Source organism: Hemiscyllium ocellatum, chromosome 13, assembly GCF_020745735.1.
Source record: "Hemiscyllium ocellatum isolate sHemOce1 chromosome 13, sHemOce1.pat.X.cur, whole genome shotgun sequence".
NCBI classification, from domain to species: Eukaryota; Metazoa; Chordata; class Chondrichthyes; order Orectolobiformes; family Hemiscylliidae; genus Hemiscyllium; species Hemiscyllium ocellatum.
Window position 1 is genome coordinate 77,584,837 of NC_083413.1, and position 18,792 is coordinate 77,603,628.

The window sequence follows — 18,792 nt, forward strand, 5'->3', positions numbered from 1 at the left end:
CAGAAACTGAACTGGACTAGCTATATAAAACCTGCGTCTACAAGAGCAGGTCTAAAGCTAGGTGTCCTATGGTGGGTACTCATCTCCTGACTCACCATCATTGGTGGCACAGTGGTTCAGTGGTTAGCATTGCTGCCTTACAACACCAGGGACCCAGGTTTGATTCCACCCTCACATAGCTATCTAAGTGGAGTTTGCACATTTTCCCCATGTTTGTGTGGTTTTGCTACAGTTTCCTCACACAATCCAAACATGCGCAAGTTCTGTGGATTGGCTGTGGGAAATACAACGTTTCATGGATAGTTTAGAGGGGATGATCTTCAGAGTGTCAGTGTGGACTTGATGAGCTGAATGGCCTGTTTCCACACTGTAGTGTTTCTATGATCTCCCCAGTATCCGAGTCAACATTGGTGTAGCAAAATAATGCAGATTGCTGGAGGTTATTATTAAAACAGATAACCTGGACGTTATTGTATTGTTGTTCGTGGGATCATGCTATGTATAACTTGGTTGCCATTTTTCCTTGAAGTTTAACAGACTCTACACTTCAAAAGCACTTCATCAGCTGTAAAGCCCTTTGGATCATCATAAGATTGTGAATCATGCAATATAAATTTAAATGTGTTCTTTCCAGCCTTCACTTGCTCTTGTGTTCATTTCTTTAGCTGAGAGATTAGCCCACTGAAGTGTAGCGAAACAGTCTCTAAGCTTGCTCAGAGTTGTTTAATTTTATATTCATATCCTCCAATTTACTGTTCGCTGTACAAATTTTCTATTAACTGTGTTTGCTATTTATCTCTGTCCGGTTTCTAAGTGACTGGAGGTCTCCTTCAATAATATCTGTCTCATTGAAATGCACTGTTCTCCTATATGCATGTCATCCTCAAACTTAAATGATTAATTACAAAACCCCTGCCAAGGTCATTAATAACTCCTCTGAACAGCATTGTCCATTACGGCATTATCATTGTTAATTACCAGAAAATTTACAATCCCTTAGGGCACAAATCAGTGCACACCTCAATAAAGCATTTTCAAAAAACCCGACAAAAAAATATTGTTTTGGGCAATCGCACGTCTCCCTGTTAGCACTGATCACAACCTAGACTAAAACAAAAGGATCAGAATTTGTGTAGCGTCTTTCCCAGCCTCACTATGTCTGAAAGTGCTTTGCAACTAACTGTGTGCTTTTGAACTATTGTGATCGAAGACTACGACCATTTACGCCAGCCAGTTGTCACAAAAATGCAAATAAACCCTCATGTGACAATGCTGATACTGGCTGAGGGACAAATGTTAAAGCCAAGACAGTTTGAAGTTGATTATATTGCTGTTCCACTTCAACTTAGGTCTCAATATTCTCATTTACTGACAGGTGATTGTTATAGTGCCGGGGAAGTTCAATACATTGTACATACTTGACAACATTTGACAATGGATTAACACAAAGATGTAGAAAGTGGACTTCATCAGACATTCAATGATATTGGAAAGAATGTATTTGAGTGTTGAGGTAGCTGATGTCTACGCAACTTGCAGCCATTAATGGATGGAGACTTAAAGATGGTACATAGAAATATGCCACATTCATTCCGAGGATCACAGATAATCAATGTTGTAGGAAGGGGAGTCAGCTATTCAGCCCTTCAACCTCATTCAACCAATTAGCACACTCGCCTTCATTGCTCAGTCATTTGAATATTGGAGTTCATGTTGAGGCTGTACAAGGCATTGGTGAGGCCTCTTCTGGAGTACTGTGTCCAGTTTTGGTCATCCAGCTTTAGGAAGGATATTATTAAGCTGGAGAGATTTACCAGGATGTTGTTGGGTATGGAGAGTTTGAGTATAAAGAAAGGCTGGATAAACTGGGAATTGTTTTCAGTGGAGCATTGGAGGTCAAAAGGTGACCTTATAGAGATTTATAAAATCATGAGGGGTGTAGATAAGGTGAATGGCAGGTGACTGTTCCCTAGGATGGGGGATTTCAGGACCAGGGGGCACATTTTTCAGGTGAGAGGAGAGAAATTTTTAAAAAGACTTGAGTATTCAGCCCTGCTGTGTCAGAGTCCCAGGGATTCAGGTTTGATTTGACCCTTGGGCGATTGTCTGTGTGTAATGTGCATATTCTTCCTGTGTCTGAGTGGGTTTTCTCTGGGTGCTCTGGTTTCATCCCACAATCCAAAGATTGGTCATGCTAAAGATTGCCCATAGTATCCAGGGATGTGTAGGTTGGATAGATTAGTCATGGTAAATGAATTTAACAGGGATGGGGTGGGTCTGGTTGGAATGCTCTTTGAAGGGGTGTTACAGACTCATTGGGCTGAATGGTCTCAATCTGTACTGTTGGGATTCTGCATAAATTAGACACTATAGACAGATAGTATAGAGTAAGACTGAACTTTTAACGCTGGTTCAAGCAATTTGCTTTCTTCCATTGATTTATGCGATATAAGAATTGCAGGCTTGTCCAACAGTTATTGCCAAATAATTACCCTTTTGAAAGTGGTGGTGAGCTCCCTTCTGGTTTTGATGTGGCACTTTGGGATGTAGTCATGCTGTTCGGAATATAGATCCAGAATTTTGACTCAGCCACAGTGAAGGTGTGGCAAAATATTTCCAAGTCAGGATGATGTGTGGCTTGGAGAGGAACCTATACATGATGAGTTTTTTTAACATGTATCTGTTGCCATTGCCCTCCTAGATAGTTGTGACCACAGGTTTGAAAAAGTTGCTGAATGAGACTTGGTGAGTTACTGCAGTACATCTTGTAGACAAGACCCCCAGCAACCACTGTACATTAGGACTATTGAGAATGTTTTGTGAGCTATCAATCAAGCAAACTGCTTTGTCCTTGATGATGTTGAGCTTGACTTTATTTAGGTCGGTACCCTTTCAGTCAAATAGTCATTATACCACCACACACCCGATGGTAGATGGTGGACAGGAATTAGGGAAACAAGCAACATTCTATCTAAATTGCGTGTGTGCAGCTACTCCAAGGGTTCTGCATGTGGCGATCAGCATCAGCACGTCAACCCGAGGCATTGACTCCTTTTCCAGAAATCGTTGCCTTACACAGACATAGGAAGCCTGTGCAGCTGCAAAGAAAATTCAAGGGACTGCTGGGCACAAGGTGAATTACTTGCTACAGAGTTCCCAGCCTTTCACCTGAACTTGTACTCCATAAGTCACTGACTTTTCCAGTTTCTTGTCAATGTTAACTCTCCAGGATATTGGTAGTGGTGAATTCAGCAATGGTAATGCCACAAAATCTCGAGGGATGATGGTTAGTCCTCTCATTTGAGATGGTCACTGATTAGCACTTGTACAGTGTTGTTCATGCTACTTTTCAGCCTGGATACTGTCCAGGTCTTTCTCCAGCTGGACCTGGTCAACATTGGTATCTGAGGAATTGTGAACGTTATGCAATCATCAGTGAACATCTGACCTCATGCTGGAGTGAAGTCAAAGATAAAACAGCTGAAAATGGTTAGGCCGAGGACTCTACCCTTAGGAATTCCTGGTGTAGTGCCCTAGGATAGGGATGATTGACCTCCAGAAAACAGAAGTTTCTTCCTTTGTCCTATGTGTAACTTCAGCCACGGCAGAGTTTTAATTCCCATTGACCCAGTCAAATGCCATCTTGCTGCGAAGGGCAATCACTCTCACTCACCTCTGAAGCTTAGCATCCTTTGTCCATGTTTGGACCAAGACTGTGATGAGGTCAAATGGCCAGGGCAGATCCCAAAGTGAGCATCAGCGAGCAGGTTATTTCTTTGTCACAGGTATCCACTTGGATGGAAGTGGTGCTGACCGTTTACCTGTACTGTCACCAGGAAAGTGGAACTCTGCTCATTGCCATATTAATACCAATTCAACAGCAGTATTAAAGAAACAATAAGTCAGTGCTCCACATGTAAATATAAACATACAGGGTGTGTGACTAATTGCAGAAGCGCCTCTCGAATTTCCATTGCATCTCACCTAAAAGTATTGATGCAGCTTTCCTGTGAATCTGACTAACATTGTACCTGCTTTGGAAAAAATATCAATATAGTATGCCACCTTTACTCTGTATCTAACCTGTGTTGTACTTCTCTTGGGATTGTTGGTTCAGATAGTTTAGAGAGAAAGTTTTATGTTGCATCTAACTTGATCTGGGTGTGTTTCATGGAGCAGTGCAGAAGGAGCTTTATTTTGGATCCAACTTGTATTGGACCCGACTTCAGAATCTTTGCTTGTGGAAGATGGATCAAGTTGTACCCTGGATCTAACCTGATCCTGCCTGGAACAGTGTGTATTACATCTAACCAGCACTGTCTCTGTCGTGGGATGTCAGGGGGAGACGATAGCATAGTGGTGATGTCACCGGTTTAGATATCGCAAGACCCAGCTGAATGCTCAGGGGTCGTGGGTTCACATCCCACCATGTCGGCTGGTGGAGTTTAAATTGAAATAGAATGAAATGAACAAGTGGTTTGGGGCATGAATGCTCGAGCAATGCCAACAGCATGGGTTCAACTCCCAGATGGGCTGGGATTACCATGGGGGCCCTGGCCTGTCCAGCTCACCGGAGGTATGGTGACTGTCATCTTAAAACTCTCTAATGAGGAGGTGAGACTACGATGAACTTTATCTTTGCTTGCTGGGTATAACTGCATTTTGAAAAATGCAATATGTTTAACCAACACTGAAACCTGATCTTCTACTCTTAAATTGCACAGTGTGGAAGGAACTTTGGACCCTTTCTCTGTCTATTGAATTCAGCAAGTGAGTGTTTGATGAAGGAATATTGTGGTAATTTAATTAACTTATTCTCAGTTCAGATCTTTCCATGGTTCCTCCAGAGGACCATGGGGTAATTTATGGTGTTAAGCAGCCTGAGTGATTTACTGACTCACAATACTGTCTGAAAGCACAACACAGGTACTTAATAGTTTGGAATATTGTTCTCATTTCTGGGTACCACACTATAAGAAGGATGTGAGGTCATTGGATGTCAATGCAGCAGAGATTCACAAGGATGGTTCCAGGGATGAGACACCTCAGTTCTGAGGACAGATTGGAGAGATTGGAACTGCTCTCTTTTGAGAGAAGAAATCTAAGAGGAGGTCTGATACACATTCTCAAAATTATGACCAGTTTGGACAGAATAGATAGGAAAAAATGGTTCCCGTTTGTAAAAGGAACAAGAATGAGAGGCCACAGACTCAAAATGAATTGCAAAAGGAGCAATTGTGACATGAGAGAAAAAAATTAAGGAATGTACTGCCTGGAAATGAGGTGGAGGATGAACCAACTGAAGCATTAGAGAGTGCATTAATGATTATTTGATTTTTAAAAAATTGATAAAGATAATGTGCAAGGGTGTGTGAATTAGGTTGGAAAATGGTAATAGATCATGATTCTCATTTGGAGAGCTGAAACAGACATGATTTGATTTGATTTGATTTATTATTGTCACATGTACTGAGATACAGTGAAAAGTATTGCTTGTGTGCTGTCCAGGCAAATCATCCCTTATGTAAGTAAGGTAACAGAACAGAATGCATAATATAGTGTTGCAGCTACAGAGAAGGTACAGAGAAAGATCAAGAGGTTTATTCAAACATCTGATACCTGGGGAAAATAACTGTTCTTGAATCTGTTGGCATGTGTTTTCAAACTTTTGTATCTTTTACCTGATGGAAGAGGGTGGAATAGAGTATAACCAGGGTCTTTGATTATATTGGCTGCTTTCCTGAGGCTGTGGAAAGTGTAGACAGAATCAATTGATGGGCTGCTGGTTTTCATGATGGTCTGAGCTGTGTTTACAACTCTCTGTAATTTCTTGTGGCCTTGGGCAGGACACTTGCCTTGGGCAGGACGCTTGCCATACCAAGCTGTGATGCATTCAGAAGGATGCTTTCGCTGGTGCATCTATAAAAACTAATATGGGTCACTGTGAACAAGCAACATTTCCTTAGCCTCCTGAGGACATATAGGTATTGGCATGCTTTCTTGACGATGGACCAAATGGCCTCTTTCAGCACCATAACATTTTTGTGATTTCTGTGTAGAGAATGTTCTTTTCTTTCATACATGCATTTCTTCAATCTCTCCAGGAGCAGCCCAGGTTACAACTAGATGGGGTAAGACTGAAACCAAACCGTTGCTTTATTTCACAATAATGTGTTCAAACAGAGTAACATTAGATCAGATCCATTTATTTCCATCAAAATAGTTTATTCTCAAGTTATATAAAAGTAACAAACACAGTGCACAGTGAGTCATCTTAATTGCTTTTGAGTTTATTTTGCTACTCTCTCCACATACCTTCTGACTCAGTACTGGAGCCATCCCTCTCCCTGGCTTTAATACTTCCTGCTGTGTTTTTCAGCATTCTAGTCAACTTGATACCTCCCCCCTCAGAGTGGAAACCATAGGACTAACCTGGTGATGAGTTATGCTAAATTTAAAACAGCAATGACGAGTGTGGGTGATTACTGAAACGTCAAGTTATCTTTCCTTGCCTTCAGCACACCAAGCTGATTTACACCTGTATAATTCTGATGAGCATGTAATTTCAGTTGTTCAGAGTGGTTTAGGTCAATGGCAGAAATTTTAACATTTTATTCTGATGCCCCCCCTTCCCCTCCCCCCACTTCGGGGAAATGTAACATTGTTCTGTGAGAGTGCTTGATAAACGGTTCTAGAAGATAGAATAAACTTTTTTTTTTAAAAAATCACATCTATCTTGGCAGTGCAAAAAGGGTCTGTGTAAATTCTGGCCCAGGGTTGCTTAATGTTGGCACTTTTCACAAAAGTTTTTAGTTCCCTGCACTGATAGAAAAATAGGGAAGATGCCTCACACTCCAACAAAACAAAACAGTGAGAATTAACATGAACAAAAGAATCGACTGGGTATCAGTTTAAATATAGCTGTAGTTGTCCAGTTCTACAGATGGTGATGATGAACCACTTCGCAATCCACCATCCCCATAAAAACCATCTTTTTTGCTTGAGGGGCGACCTGAAAGAGAGAGAGAGAGATTACATTAACAATTACAACATGTTTAGAATAAGTTATGGCCATTTTGGCTTTTTGAACCTCAATGCTCTAGTCTCCGAACCTGCCACCACAGCCCATTCAAGCCACTGTCCTTGCCCTCCCTTCAAATCTCCAGCCTACAAGACCTTAATTTTTCCATTGAAGTTCATTTTTCTAGTACTCTAACACTTCTGCCTCAGTCTGCCTCTGTTATCAAAACTTGTTCTTTAGTATCCTCACTCTCCTGTTAAAGCCTATTCTTTTCAATTTTAAATCATCCCTTAAATTTCCACATCAGTACGACTTCTGTTATCCTGTTACCTGAGTTTTCTCATCAAAGCATCATTCCTCCAGTTTCCCAAATTTTTCATTGAAGCTTATATTTCTTTAGCTCTCCTACCAATGCTTACTCTTCCAGTCTGCCAGCTCTTCCATCAAGCCTATCCCTCTAGTATCCTCAATCTCCCACTGAAGTCCATCCCTCAAGTCACCTTTCCTACAAAGCCCATTCCCCAGGATCGAATTCTGCAATCCATTCACATTTTGAATAATACACACATGCACTGCAACAATTGCCCACTACTTGTTCTGCTTTCCAAACATTCCTTTAGATTACATTTTACTTTCCAATGCCTGCTTCAAATGTTCTTTGTACTTAAGTAATGCACAATATGATATATTACCTTTCTGCACCATTAAATCTTTATATTGGCTAATAGCATGGCAGAGCATTGTTTACCTTTGTTCTCAAATGTTGCCCCAGAAAACTGTTCTTTTTTAGAATCCCTAGAGTGCGGAAACAGGCCATTCGGCCCCACAAGTCCACACTGACCCTCCAAAGAGTAACCCACCCAGACCTATTCCCCTATTACTCTACATTTACCCCTGACTAATGCATCTAACCTACACATCCCTGAACACCATGGGCAGTTTAGCATGGCCAATCCACCTGACCTGCACATCTTTGGACTGTGGGAGGAAACTGGAGCACCTGGAGGAAACCCACACAGACACGGGGAGAATGTGTAAATTCCACACAGATAGAAGATTTCTGGGCTTTTCCCTAATCTGCCATTGAAGTAAGTGAGGAGGAGACCACTCCAGTGGACATTTGTGGTGCCAATGGCAGGAAACCACTTACTTTTTCATTTTATACAAGCTGCTTCACACAACAGTTCCATGACAAGATTTTTAAATGATACAAGTCAGTCAGATGTTCCTTACAGAAACAATCGACGGTTTCACGAAGGAATTGGGAGAGCATTTGAAGAAAATCAATGTGCAGGGCTCTGGAAATAGAAGGAGGAATGGGATTGAATGGGTTGCTCTATAAAGCACCGGCAGAGATCCAATAGACTGGATGGTCTTCTCCCTGTCCTAATGTGTCTAGGACTATATAAAGACTGACAGATTATGGTATTCTAGCACTAGCTTTCGGGAATGTCTCCAAGGTAAATTGTTCATGTTGTTTCTGGCAGCCTTCAATTAACGACTGAGAAGGTAACTTCACTCTTCCACCTCATCGAAGCACTTCATTAAAACAGATCTAACTGCAACAGAAGATGAAAGGGAGCTCTGTCTGTCAAGTGGAATGATAATCTGATTGGTACAGGTTTACCCCTCGGCCACACGGGGAGACAAAGAGAAATGCACCTCACGCATTCAATTAGTGGAACTTGAAGAACAATTTAGGCAATTGGGAGTTTAAAGAGGCAGGCAAATTGACAATATTGAAGTTAACGTTTGATTACAGGCTGGCAGTGTAGCAACTGGCCTGAGGCATTGCAAAACAATCAAATACAGTGGATGCCTGCAACTGACCAGCTGTATTAGACTTCTCCATGTCAAGCACGCCTGCAGTGTTTAACTCTGACAGTCTGCATTAACAGATGGCAAATGTTTAGTCTTGTGTGTGGTTAGTGGCTACATACTTATAGGTATATCTGTACATTTAAAATGTGTATCTCAAAGCAGTAAGCATTTAAGAGAGTGAAAAGAGTTCGATGAAAAATGTGGAGGTTATTGAAATATATGCATGGAATAGAGACATCCATACATCTAGACAATATGGACTTTATCTCATTAACTAAATGACGAAACTGAATTCTTGAATGGACGTGGAAGTATACCACCATTTCTTCAGGGATATGATGGCATGATGATAGTGATCCTAAGAGCCAAGGAAGTCCAGGATCATGTCTTACATACACCAAAAGTGTGAATGGCTGAACATGTGCCATTCCTTCAATGTTGCTGGGTCTATTGGAACTCCCTTCCTAGTGGCGTACAGCACATTGTGACGATGGTATGTTTTGTCCTGGTTTCTTTTAGATAGAGATTGGGGTACAAGTGCTGAGCAATCTATGAGAAGATAAACAACTTGTGAAGCCTTGTATTTTTTAAAGTTGGAACAATAGAAGTAGCCTGAATGGGTGTGGTCAAGCTCTCACAGACCAAGGACTTTTAGCTTTCAGCAATTGCTGCTGTGGGCTTGAAGAATTGGAAACTATTTTTCCCGCTCTCAATTACAGCCAAGGCTGCTGGATTACATGTGAGACAAAACCTGTTTTCTGAATTTCCCTTTTGCTGAAGGGTGTGCTTATGGAATGTTACAATGTTGGAACAGTTAATTAGTAGTAGTTACTGTATCTGTCATTCTGTTAAGTCTCCCAACAGAGTTACATACTTCTAAATTCTTCTTTCTTTTGTTGTGTTTTAACGATAGTATTTGAATTGTGTTTTGCTTAATGTTGACCAGTCAAATTGCATTTGGAACACAGCACTTCACATTTGCCTTTAAAATAAGAAACATTAGGGTGCAAGCCACCTTCTTACAGGGGGTCTGGTCTGGTCCATAATGACATTGACAGCAGTTGTTGAAGAAAGCAGTTCAACACTACCTTCTCAAGGGCAACTGGGAATGGGCATGAAACACAAGCAATGCTGCATCCCAGGAATGAATTAAAAACATAGGGTGCCCTCACCTTTCGTTAAGTGGCATTCATCCTTGTGAAATTCGTTCCACGCTGTCACCTTGCAGGCCTTGCTGCAGTAGTACACCTCCTTGCACCGACTGCACGTGATCAGCCGAACGCCCACCGAACGCCCACAGGCGTAACAGAACTTGAACTTGAATAGCTGCCTCCTGTTAAAACAGGCAGGAGAGCAGAAATCTGGTTAGTCAGGGCCGGATCTGCAAACGGGCGCTGCCGTTCCTCTTCCACTGGGGTGTGCCAAGGCAGGGCTTGTGCCTATTTCCCTGGGGCAATAGCCCGTCAGCAAATGCCTGTGCACGCCTCTCGCTTGCCAGGATATCAGGCGCAGTGGGACAAATGCGGTGACTATTGGGAGGAGTGTGAGGTGGCAGTCAAAGATCAAAGATGTGACATGTGATGTCCTAGACCAGGGATAGGGAAGGGAATGTGTGAAATCAAAAGACAATGCTCATTGGGATACCCTCTCCCTCTTGAAAAACAGGCTTGTATCAGCTATTTTGTGATATTCCACTTGCGGGTGGGTGGCAGCGTACAAAATACAAAGAGACAGCAGGTGAATCCACCTCCAAGATCAACAAAGACGCCCGGGGAGATTCAATCAATGGGGTCACTCTGTCAGAACCAGGACACTGCCCTCCTCCCACTCCGCTCTCTGGGACTGGACCCAGGGTCAGTGAGGAGCTGCTCCTCCAATCAGAAATCTCTCACACTCCTCCAATCACAGGTTGTTTCTCACCTGTATTTGCCACTGATTCTAGAAATGAAGGGTTTCTCTTATGAGGAGAGATTGAGCAGTTCAAGCCTGTGCTCTCTGAAAGTTCAGAAGAATGAGAGAAGATCTATTTGAGGTATATAAGATCCGAAAAGGAATTGACAAAGTACGTGTAGAAAGGATCTTGTTCCCTCTTGTGGGGCAATCTCAGATGAAGAGTCATAGTTTAGGATAAGGGGTACCAGATTTAAAAGAGAGGAGAAATTACTTCTCTCAAAGGCTTATGAATCTGGAGAATTCAGTAGCCCACAGTGGGATGCTGGGACATTGAGTAAATGTAAGGAGGAGATCGATTTTTAATTAGTAATGGATTGAATAGTTATAGAGCGGGGGCAGGGAAGAATTGAGGCTGAGATGAGATTAGCTATGATGGTATTAAATGGTTGAGGGGGGGTTGAGGGGCAGAATTGTCTACTCCTGCTCCTTGTGATTATAGATCTTCTATGTATAGGCTCACTATCAGTAGTGGCCATGGGAGAGGTCTAGAATGTGACGGTATGTGAGTGAGTACTGTCTTGCTGGGGTTGCAGTCTGCCATATTCAGGTGGTGTTGTCTCCTGCATTGGTTGGGGGTGGGGGAAGGAAGTGGTTGAGGTAGGGAGGGTTGAAGAAGGAGGCTGCAGGGCTGGGGTAAAAGGAGGGCCACAAGTATCAGGAAAGAGTGGCAGAAGAGATGTAAGGGAGGGAGATGGACACTGCAAATGGGAAGAGAGAAGATGGAGGCTGTGAAGGAAAGAGAATGATTTCAGGGATAACAACTGAATTGTCAGTCAACTGAAGTCAGAAAATGTGAAATCACTGAAGTAATCAAAATGGAATCTCTAGCTTAAGTATGCATGACTTTACCGTTTAGAGTGAAATGAACTTCTGTCATTATAATAGACTCCGTATCAATTGTTAAATTTTGAATCTGAGATTGAGATTTGAGACTCAATAAATAGGGTAGTAACTGCCTGGTTAATACGTTCCACCTTCATGCATCTGCAAAGGAATTGGTAATGACCTGGCCAATCGATAGAAGCTATGGTAAGGATGATGACTTTGTGTAGATTTGCGTGTCAATTGTTTTGGAAAGAAAACTTCTGTTGGAAGCTTGTGCTAATTTCTTATGCCAATTTAAGTACAATGGTATCTAAGAAATTTATGCTTTCCTCTCAGTGTAGTGGCTTTAAGTTCAATGGAGGGCTGATAACTGAATATATTGATAAATCGTTCTGATGCTGTTCCTTTGTGACACTAAATACATCGAAGCAGTACTGGAGGTGCTGTTATGACTAGATAAACGAGTTAGTCAGAATGAAATAGTAGCCCCTGAAAATCAAATAGCGCTCCAGAAAATCTCAAGAAGCACCTTCAAGAAATAAACATATTTTCGCTCCTGGTTGGTTACATTTCAAGAATGTAGCCAAAACATTGCTCTCCCTCTCCATCCCAGCACCATCCCACATGTAGCCAACCCAACTACAGTCATGTGCTTTAAAAGGGGAATGGTTTGGTTTTAAATAGTTCACTGATATATAACAGGTATTGAACCCTTGTGTGTATTCCCCTCCTGCAAATAAATTGTCAGTGTCACTGCTTGAACAGTAACTTTGATCCTTGGCCCAAGAACCCACCCTTCATTTGTAGAAATTGTGTATAATTGTGCTATTCAGCAATGTGGCCCATCAAAGCCAATCCTGATTATTTTCCGACTCACTCATTATGTTGGTGGCAAAGAGGAACTGGGTGACTTCATTCCCCCATCTTAGCTTCAAGATCAATTTTAGCATCTGTACTGCCACTCTGAATCCTCTCATTCAAAAGGGACCAGAGATTAAACCGCAAAGCCATCCTGATGTAGGATGTGTGTAGCCTAATTTCTCACAGGCCCAATCCAACTCACACCCTCTGCTCATAATGATAGCTACCTGGACGGCCTAGTCCAGGGGCTCCCTGTTACCTGGTAGTGAGCTCAGTAAGGGCCTATAACTGCTGTGTTTTTGGGGCCTTTGCAAACAACCGACCCAGCCCAATGGGATCCTGCCATCCAATTGGATTCTGGGTTGGAATCTGAAACTGGGGAGGGAGATGGGGAGGCAGTGGTGGTGGAAGAGGGGGGAAGATGATGGTGAAAGGTGATGGGGCAGAAGATGGTGATGGGGGGTGTTGGCATTGCTATTCATAGTTAAGAAGGCATCCATCATATTAAAGACAGGGAGCAGGGCAGGGAAGTGAAACAGCTAATCAGAGGGCCCGCTGCAATGCCTGGCCAGCCCCTTCTGAGGTAGGGCAGGAGACGGCGAGGCAGTCTCAAAATGGAGGTGCTGTCCGCAGGGTTGAGAAAAGTCCACCCCTGTAGGCCACTGATGCAGAGGAGCAGCCAATCCACAGCACGGCTGGTGCACCCAGCTACAGCCAGCGGTTCAGCTGTTGCAGAGAGGAGCTGACAATGGAGACTGGACCCACCACTGCGAAGCTGCCTCTGGTTCAACTCTGGACCCTGTGTCTAACCTCACGTAAGGGGGCACTCTGACGTTAGTAAGATTCTGGCCATGTTGACATCTCTTTCCCGATTAACCCAATATGGAGAGGAATTGTCAACAAAATAATCTGAGATTCACTCAGTGTAAGGTACTGGCAGCACTGTGGGGATTATACACACACAGTACCTCCATTCTGGGATGGACCTTGCCCAGACAACATCTGATCCTGGTAAAAGCTGCGACAGTTAAACAGCAAAATCCTGTCTGCTGTGATTTCTGAAGCTGCAGTAAAACTGTACAGCAGATTCTGGAGTGAGAGCTCACTTTATGAAAAATTCACACAGATTCAATTTCATTGCTATTGTAGCTAAACACTGCACACTGGGCAGGAAAGACGCATCTGCCCATTAGCAACTGTGAACAGCTAAAACACACAACAATGTTTCTTTTTCACTGCTTCACACAATTTTTGATTGAGCCAACTCCATTTTGCTCCAAAATCTGCTCCATTACTGCCTCACAACACCAGAGACCTAGGTTCAATTCCACCCTCGGGTGACTGTATGGAGTTTTCACATCTTCCCTGGGTCTATGTGGGTTTTCTTTCACAGTTCAAGGTTGTGCAGGTCTGATAGAGTCATAGAGATATACAGCTTGGAAACAGACCCTTTGGTCCAACTTCTCTGTGCTGACCAGATATCCTAAATTAATCTTGTCTCGTTTTCCAGTGCTTGGCTCATATCCCTCTAAACTTTTCCTATTAGTAGTAGCAGCAGACAAACAAAACTAGGAATTAATAACACAACTCAATTAGCTGAAACTCAAAATCCCTCCCTCATAAATACTCGATGCACAAACATGAAGGAAGAAAGGATATTGATTAGTTTTATATCTTATTGTCAGCAGAGGTACAAGTGATTAAAGATTAGGACTTCATATTTCAAAAGGGGGAGCAGGGGAGAGTAAATTGTCAGTGAAATGATGAATCTCCTTTCTGATCTCTGCATATACCCATCCCCCGACTCAGGCTCAGCTGATTCCTGCCGGGTCAAACAATCCTGTTCCATTTATGCCATACTTGCCTGATATTACGTGGGCGGCACAGTGGCACAGTGGTTAGCACTGCTGCCTCACAGCGCCAAAGACCCGGGTTCAATTCCTGCCTCAGGCGACTGACTGTGTGGAGTTTGCACATTCTCCCCCTGTCTGCGTGGGTTTCCGGTTTCCTCCCACAGTCCAAAGATGTGCAGTTTAGGTGAATTGGCCATGCTAAATTGCCCGTAGTGTTAGGTGAAGGGGTAAGTGTAGGGATATGGGTGGGTGGCGGGTCGGTGTGGACTTGTTGGGCTGAAGGGCCTGTTTCCACACAGTAGGTAATCTAATACCTTAAATTTATGTCCCCTTGTAATAATACTCTTCAGTTTGATGTCTCTCACGCCAGCCTCATAGATACCAGCTGGCTCCTGCCCCTTATCACACTAATCCTGAGCCCTGCTTCTCCCCCTTGCCCAGGTTCTGTGGTAGTTCCTAGCTGCTGTTCTCTCTTACAGAGTTTCATGGGACAAGCAGCGAGCAAAAGAGCAAAGTCAAGAAATATGAATCGGAGGGTTTTCAGAGACAGTTGTGATCACTGCAACACAGCCAAAGTCATAGTCTGAGGACACGGGTATATCATTTAGGGCAGAGATGTGGAGGAATGTCTTCATCCAGTGAGTGATGAGCCTGTGGAATTTGCTCCTACAGAATGCAGCTGAGTCCAAATTATTGTCTGATTTGAAAAAGGAATTGTATATAGCCCTTGGGGTGTTACGATATGGAGGAAAAACAGGGAAAAACTATTGAGTTGAATGATCAGCCTTGGTCATAACGAATGGCAGAGCAAGCTCGAAGGATCAAATGGCCTACACTTGCTCCTATTTTCTATGTTTCTATGTAGCTACCTGGGCATATCATCACAACTTTTAATGAGTTGTGGAACAGTTCAGAGATCCAATGGCAAGGGTCCTTTCCATATTGTTCTGATCAGTTAGTTACCTTGATGCCCCCTCACTCTTCCACTAGGTACACATTTCTTTTCTTCTGGAGTTAATTCTTTAACTTTGCTAATCAGCGTTGTGACTTCAGACTTTGACCTTACACAGAAAGCTGCTTGATCTTTGGTAGAAAGGATGATCCTGGAGAGGATTCCTCTGGCTATTTGCGGGATTTCCAACTCTGACACAAGTCTCCTCACCTGCTATGCTATCTGTTCAGCTCTGCTCCCACTCTGTTCTCTGTGTTCCTCTCTGCACTCTCTGTGTCCCTCCCTGTTTTCTTTCTCTCTGTCCCTCTTTGCTCTCTCCCTGTGTCCTTCTCTGCTCTCCCTCCCATAGAATAGAACATAGAACATAGTACAATACAGCACAGAACAGGCCCTTCGGCCCACGATGTTTTGACGAACATTTGTCCTAGCTTAAGCTATGTATCTATCCAATTGCCGCTTAAAGGTTACCAATGATTCTGACTCTGCCACTCCCACAGGCAGTGCATTCCATGCCCCCACCACTCTCTGGGTAAAGAACCTACCCCTGACATCCCTCCATACCTTCCACCCTTCACCTTAAATTTATGTCCCCTTGTAACACTCTGTTGTACCCAGGGAAAAAGTCTCTGACTGTCTATCTATTCCCCTGATCATCTTATAAACCTCTATCAAGTCACCCCTCATCCTTCGCCGTTCCAATGAGAAAAGGTCTAGCACTCTCAACCTACCCTCGTATGACCTATTCTCCATTCCAGGCAACATCCTGGCAAATCTCCTCTGTACCCTCTCCAAAGCTTCCACATCTTTCCTAAAGTGAGGCGACCAGAACTGCACACAGTACTCCAAATGTGGCCTCTTTCCTCTTCCATTCTGCTCTCCTCTGTCTGTCTGTCTGTCTCTCTCTCTGTGTCCCTGTCTGCCATGTCTCTCTCCCTCAGTCTCTTCCTGCTCTCTCTATGAGTCCGTTTCTGCTCTCTCTTAGTGTGTCCCTCACTCTGTTTCACTCTGTGACCTCTCATTGAGTCACTCTGTGCTCATTCAGTGAGTCCCTGTCTCTGTTGCTCTCTATTCACTGGCTGTGTCTCTCTCTCTTTCTAAGTATGAATCCCTGCTTACTGAGTGAAGCTGACACAGGGTGGTGCTCTCTACTCGCTTGGTATTGTATTTATAGTGTTACACTCCACCGACTCTGTCCTAGTGCTTCTGGAGGGAACGGACTCCAGGTCTGATGCTATTGATTCCAGAAACCCGGGACACTTGGAGATCTGGCCACCTCAGCCTTGCCAACCTCCAGCCCACACATCCTACCTGGGAGCTGTATCTTGGACTTTGCTTTTTTTTTCGGAGGCTGCCAATATTGGCAGGTTCCCCTCAGCGTTTCGCTCAAAGATGGCCTTTGCTGTCAGACTGACGTTGGCGAAAGACAGGGCCTCTGATTCAGTCAGGGGTGGCAAAGCTGAGTCGATTTCCCGATCTGTAAAAGCATGAACATTTTCCAGTAAGGATTACAACGGAATGCATGCCGATCTCAAATCCTGAAATAAGGACAATTTAAAACTAGAGCAGTCTCCAAAGCGAGAGGGACCAGACTCATGCATTTTCATTTAACAGCATTGGCAGTGTGGTGGCTCAGTGGTTAGCACTGCTGCCTCACAGTGTCAAGGGCCCAGGTTTGATTCCAGGCTTGGATGCTTGTCTGTGTAGAAGTTGTATGTTCTCCCTGCATTTGCATGGGTTTCCTCCAGATGCTCTGGCTTCCTCCCGCAGTCTAACTGTAGGCTGGGTGGATTAGCCATGGGCAATGCAGGGTCACAGGGGTAGCGCCTGGGTCTGGATGGGTTGCTCTTTGGATGGTCAGTGTGGACTCAATGGCCTGCTTCCATACTGTGGGAAGCAGTATTATTTGAATGCTCAAGCCTATCCGTCAAGATTAGAGCACACATTACCTTCATTGACTCCCATCCCCCAAATCTTCAACATCTCTCTCACACAACGTTTCCCAATCTAATAAGTATATTAACGGTGTGTGTTCTGCTGCTCTCCACTCTTGGACCATCTGAGCTGTTCCTTTACCCCTTGGAAACAATTGCACAATTTCTTTCTGTCACTGAATCTCTACAGCACAGAAACAGACCATTCAACCCATTGGGTCTGTACTGACCCTCCAAAGAGCATGCCAACCCCTGGCCCTAACCCCGGAACCCTGCATTTCCCAGGGCCAATCTCCCTCAGGACTGAGACACCCTCTTGCTAACTCTTTCTGCTACAATCTGCAGGCTTGAAAAAACCCAGGCTCAAGTCACCCAACCATAAGTCCTTGAGCTGAGCTGAAAAGCCAGTTGGTGAGCGATGGTTTTGGACTCAAGTTTTACTCAGTCTTCACTTTATTTACAAATGTGAAACATGACGCGATAGAAAAGGTGCAAATGCACTGGGGAGAGTGCGGAAGTGATTTCCCTTGGCTTTGGGGATCGATCACGTGAGGATGGGGGAGAAGGAGGTGGAGAGGAGATTTGACTGAGGTTTTCAAAATCATGAGCGGGCTGGATAGATTAGGTCGAGTGTTTCAGCTTGCCAAAGGTACAAGGGCAGGGAGAACATACCTTTCAGGTGATGTTTTGGTGAAGCAAGGATAATTTAAGAAAAAGTTCTTTTTCACACAGCAAGTAGCTAGGATATGGAATGGATTACCTGGAGATGTGGTGGAGCTAGGTTCAATTGAAGCACTCAAGGAGACATAGGATGTTCTTTTCTAGATACGAGGGGTGTGCGGGGATATGAGAGAAAAGTAGGGGATTAGAACTAAATAAGATATTCGGACTAAATAATAGAGATAGCACAAGCATGATGGTTTGAACAGCCTGTTTGTGATCTTAAAGCTTCGAGCTCAGCCATCTCTTAGTTTTACTAAGTGCCTCTACTATGTGAAGCCAAAACAATTAATTGGTTAGACTAAAGAAAAAGTTGTGTACATCCCCTTCAGGGCACAGTAGCAAAAATCCAATTGCAAAGGTAACTCACAATTATAAATGAAAATATCTGTTGGAGTTTGAGGATCCTCCAACAGGGCTCAGCAGTTGTCAAAGGCCTGAGATGTACCGGCAGGCACTCTGTGCTTTCTCTCAAGGATACCTTGGCACTGACTTAGTCCCCAAGCAAAGGCAGGCATTTGGACACAAGGGATTCCACCCCCACCCCGACCTACTATAGCCTGTGCCTGGACCAGTTCATAGGTATCTTGCGTAAAGCCCAGGCGCAGAGCCACAAGGAGATCCTCCGATGTGCCTGCCCCTCTCCGTACCGGGTATCACTGTCCGAAAATAAAGTGCATGGGGATGAGGAGAAAGCAGGAGATTGGTACAAAGTAACATTCTCCTTTAACTGGCTGAATGACTTCCTGCCATGCTGCAGTTATTGTCTGATTCTAAGCACTCAAATAAAACTTGATTTAGTGCCCTCCAGCTGCATCAAATAACACACATTTGATAAACAATTAACATCATCAT

General features: G+C 43.6%; 1 protein-coding gene across 1 annotated transcript in view; it reads right to left on the reverse strand.

The window, feature by feature from the left end:
• Nucleotides 1-6,911: 6,911 nt before the first annotated feature.
• The window catches only part of ankmy1 (ankyrin repeat and MYND domain containing 1), a 95,306-nt gene continuing 83,425 nt past the window's right edge, over nucleotides 6,912-18,792 (reverse strand). The window contains exons 16-18 of the mRNA XM_060833954.1: nucleotides 16,595-16,760; nucleotides 10,015-10,175; nucleotides 6,912-7,012 (exon numbers count right to left, since the gene is read on the reverse strand). Of these exons, the coding sequence (XP_060689937.1) occupies nucleotides 6,912-7,012; nucleotides 10,015-10,175; nucleotides 16,595-16,760 (428 nt within the window). The remainder of the gene's footprint in view (nucleotides 7,013-10,014; nucleotides 10,176-16,594; nucleotides 16,761-18,792) is intronic.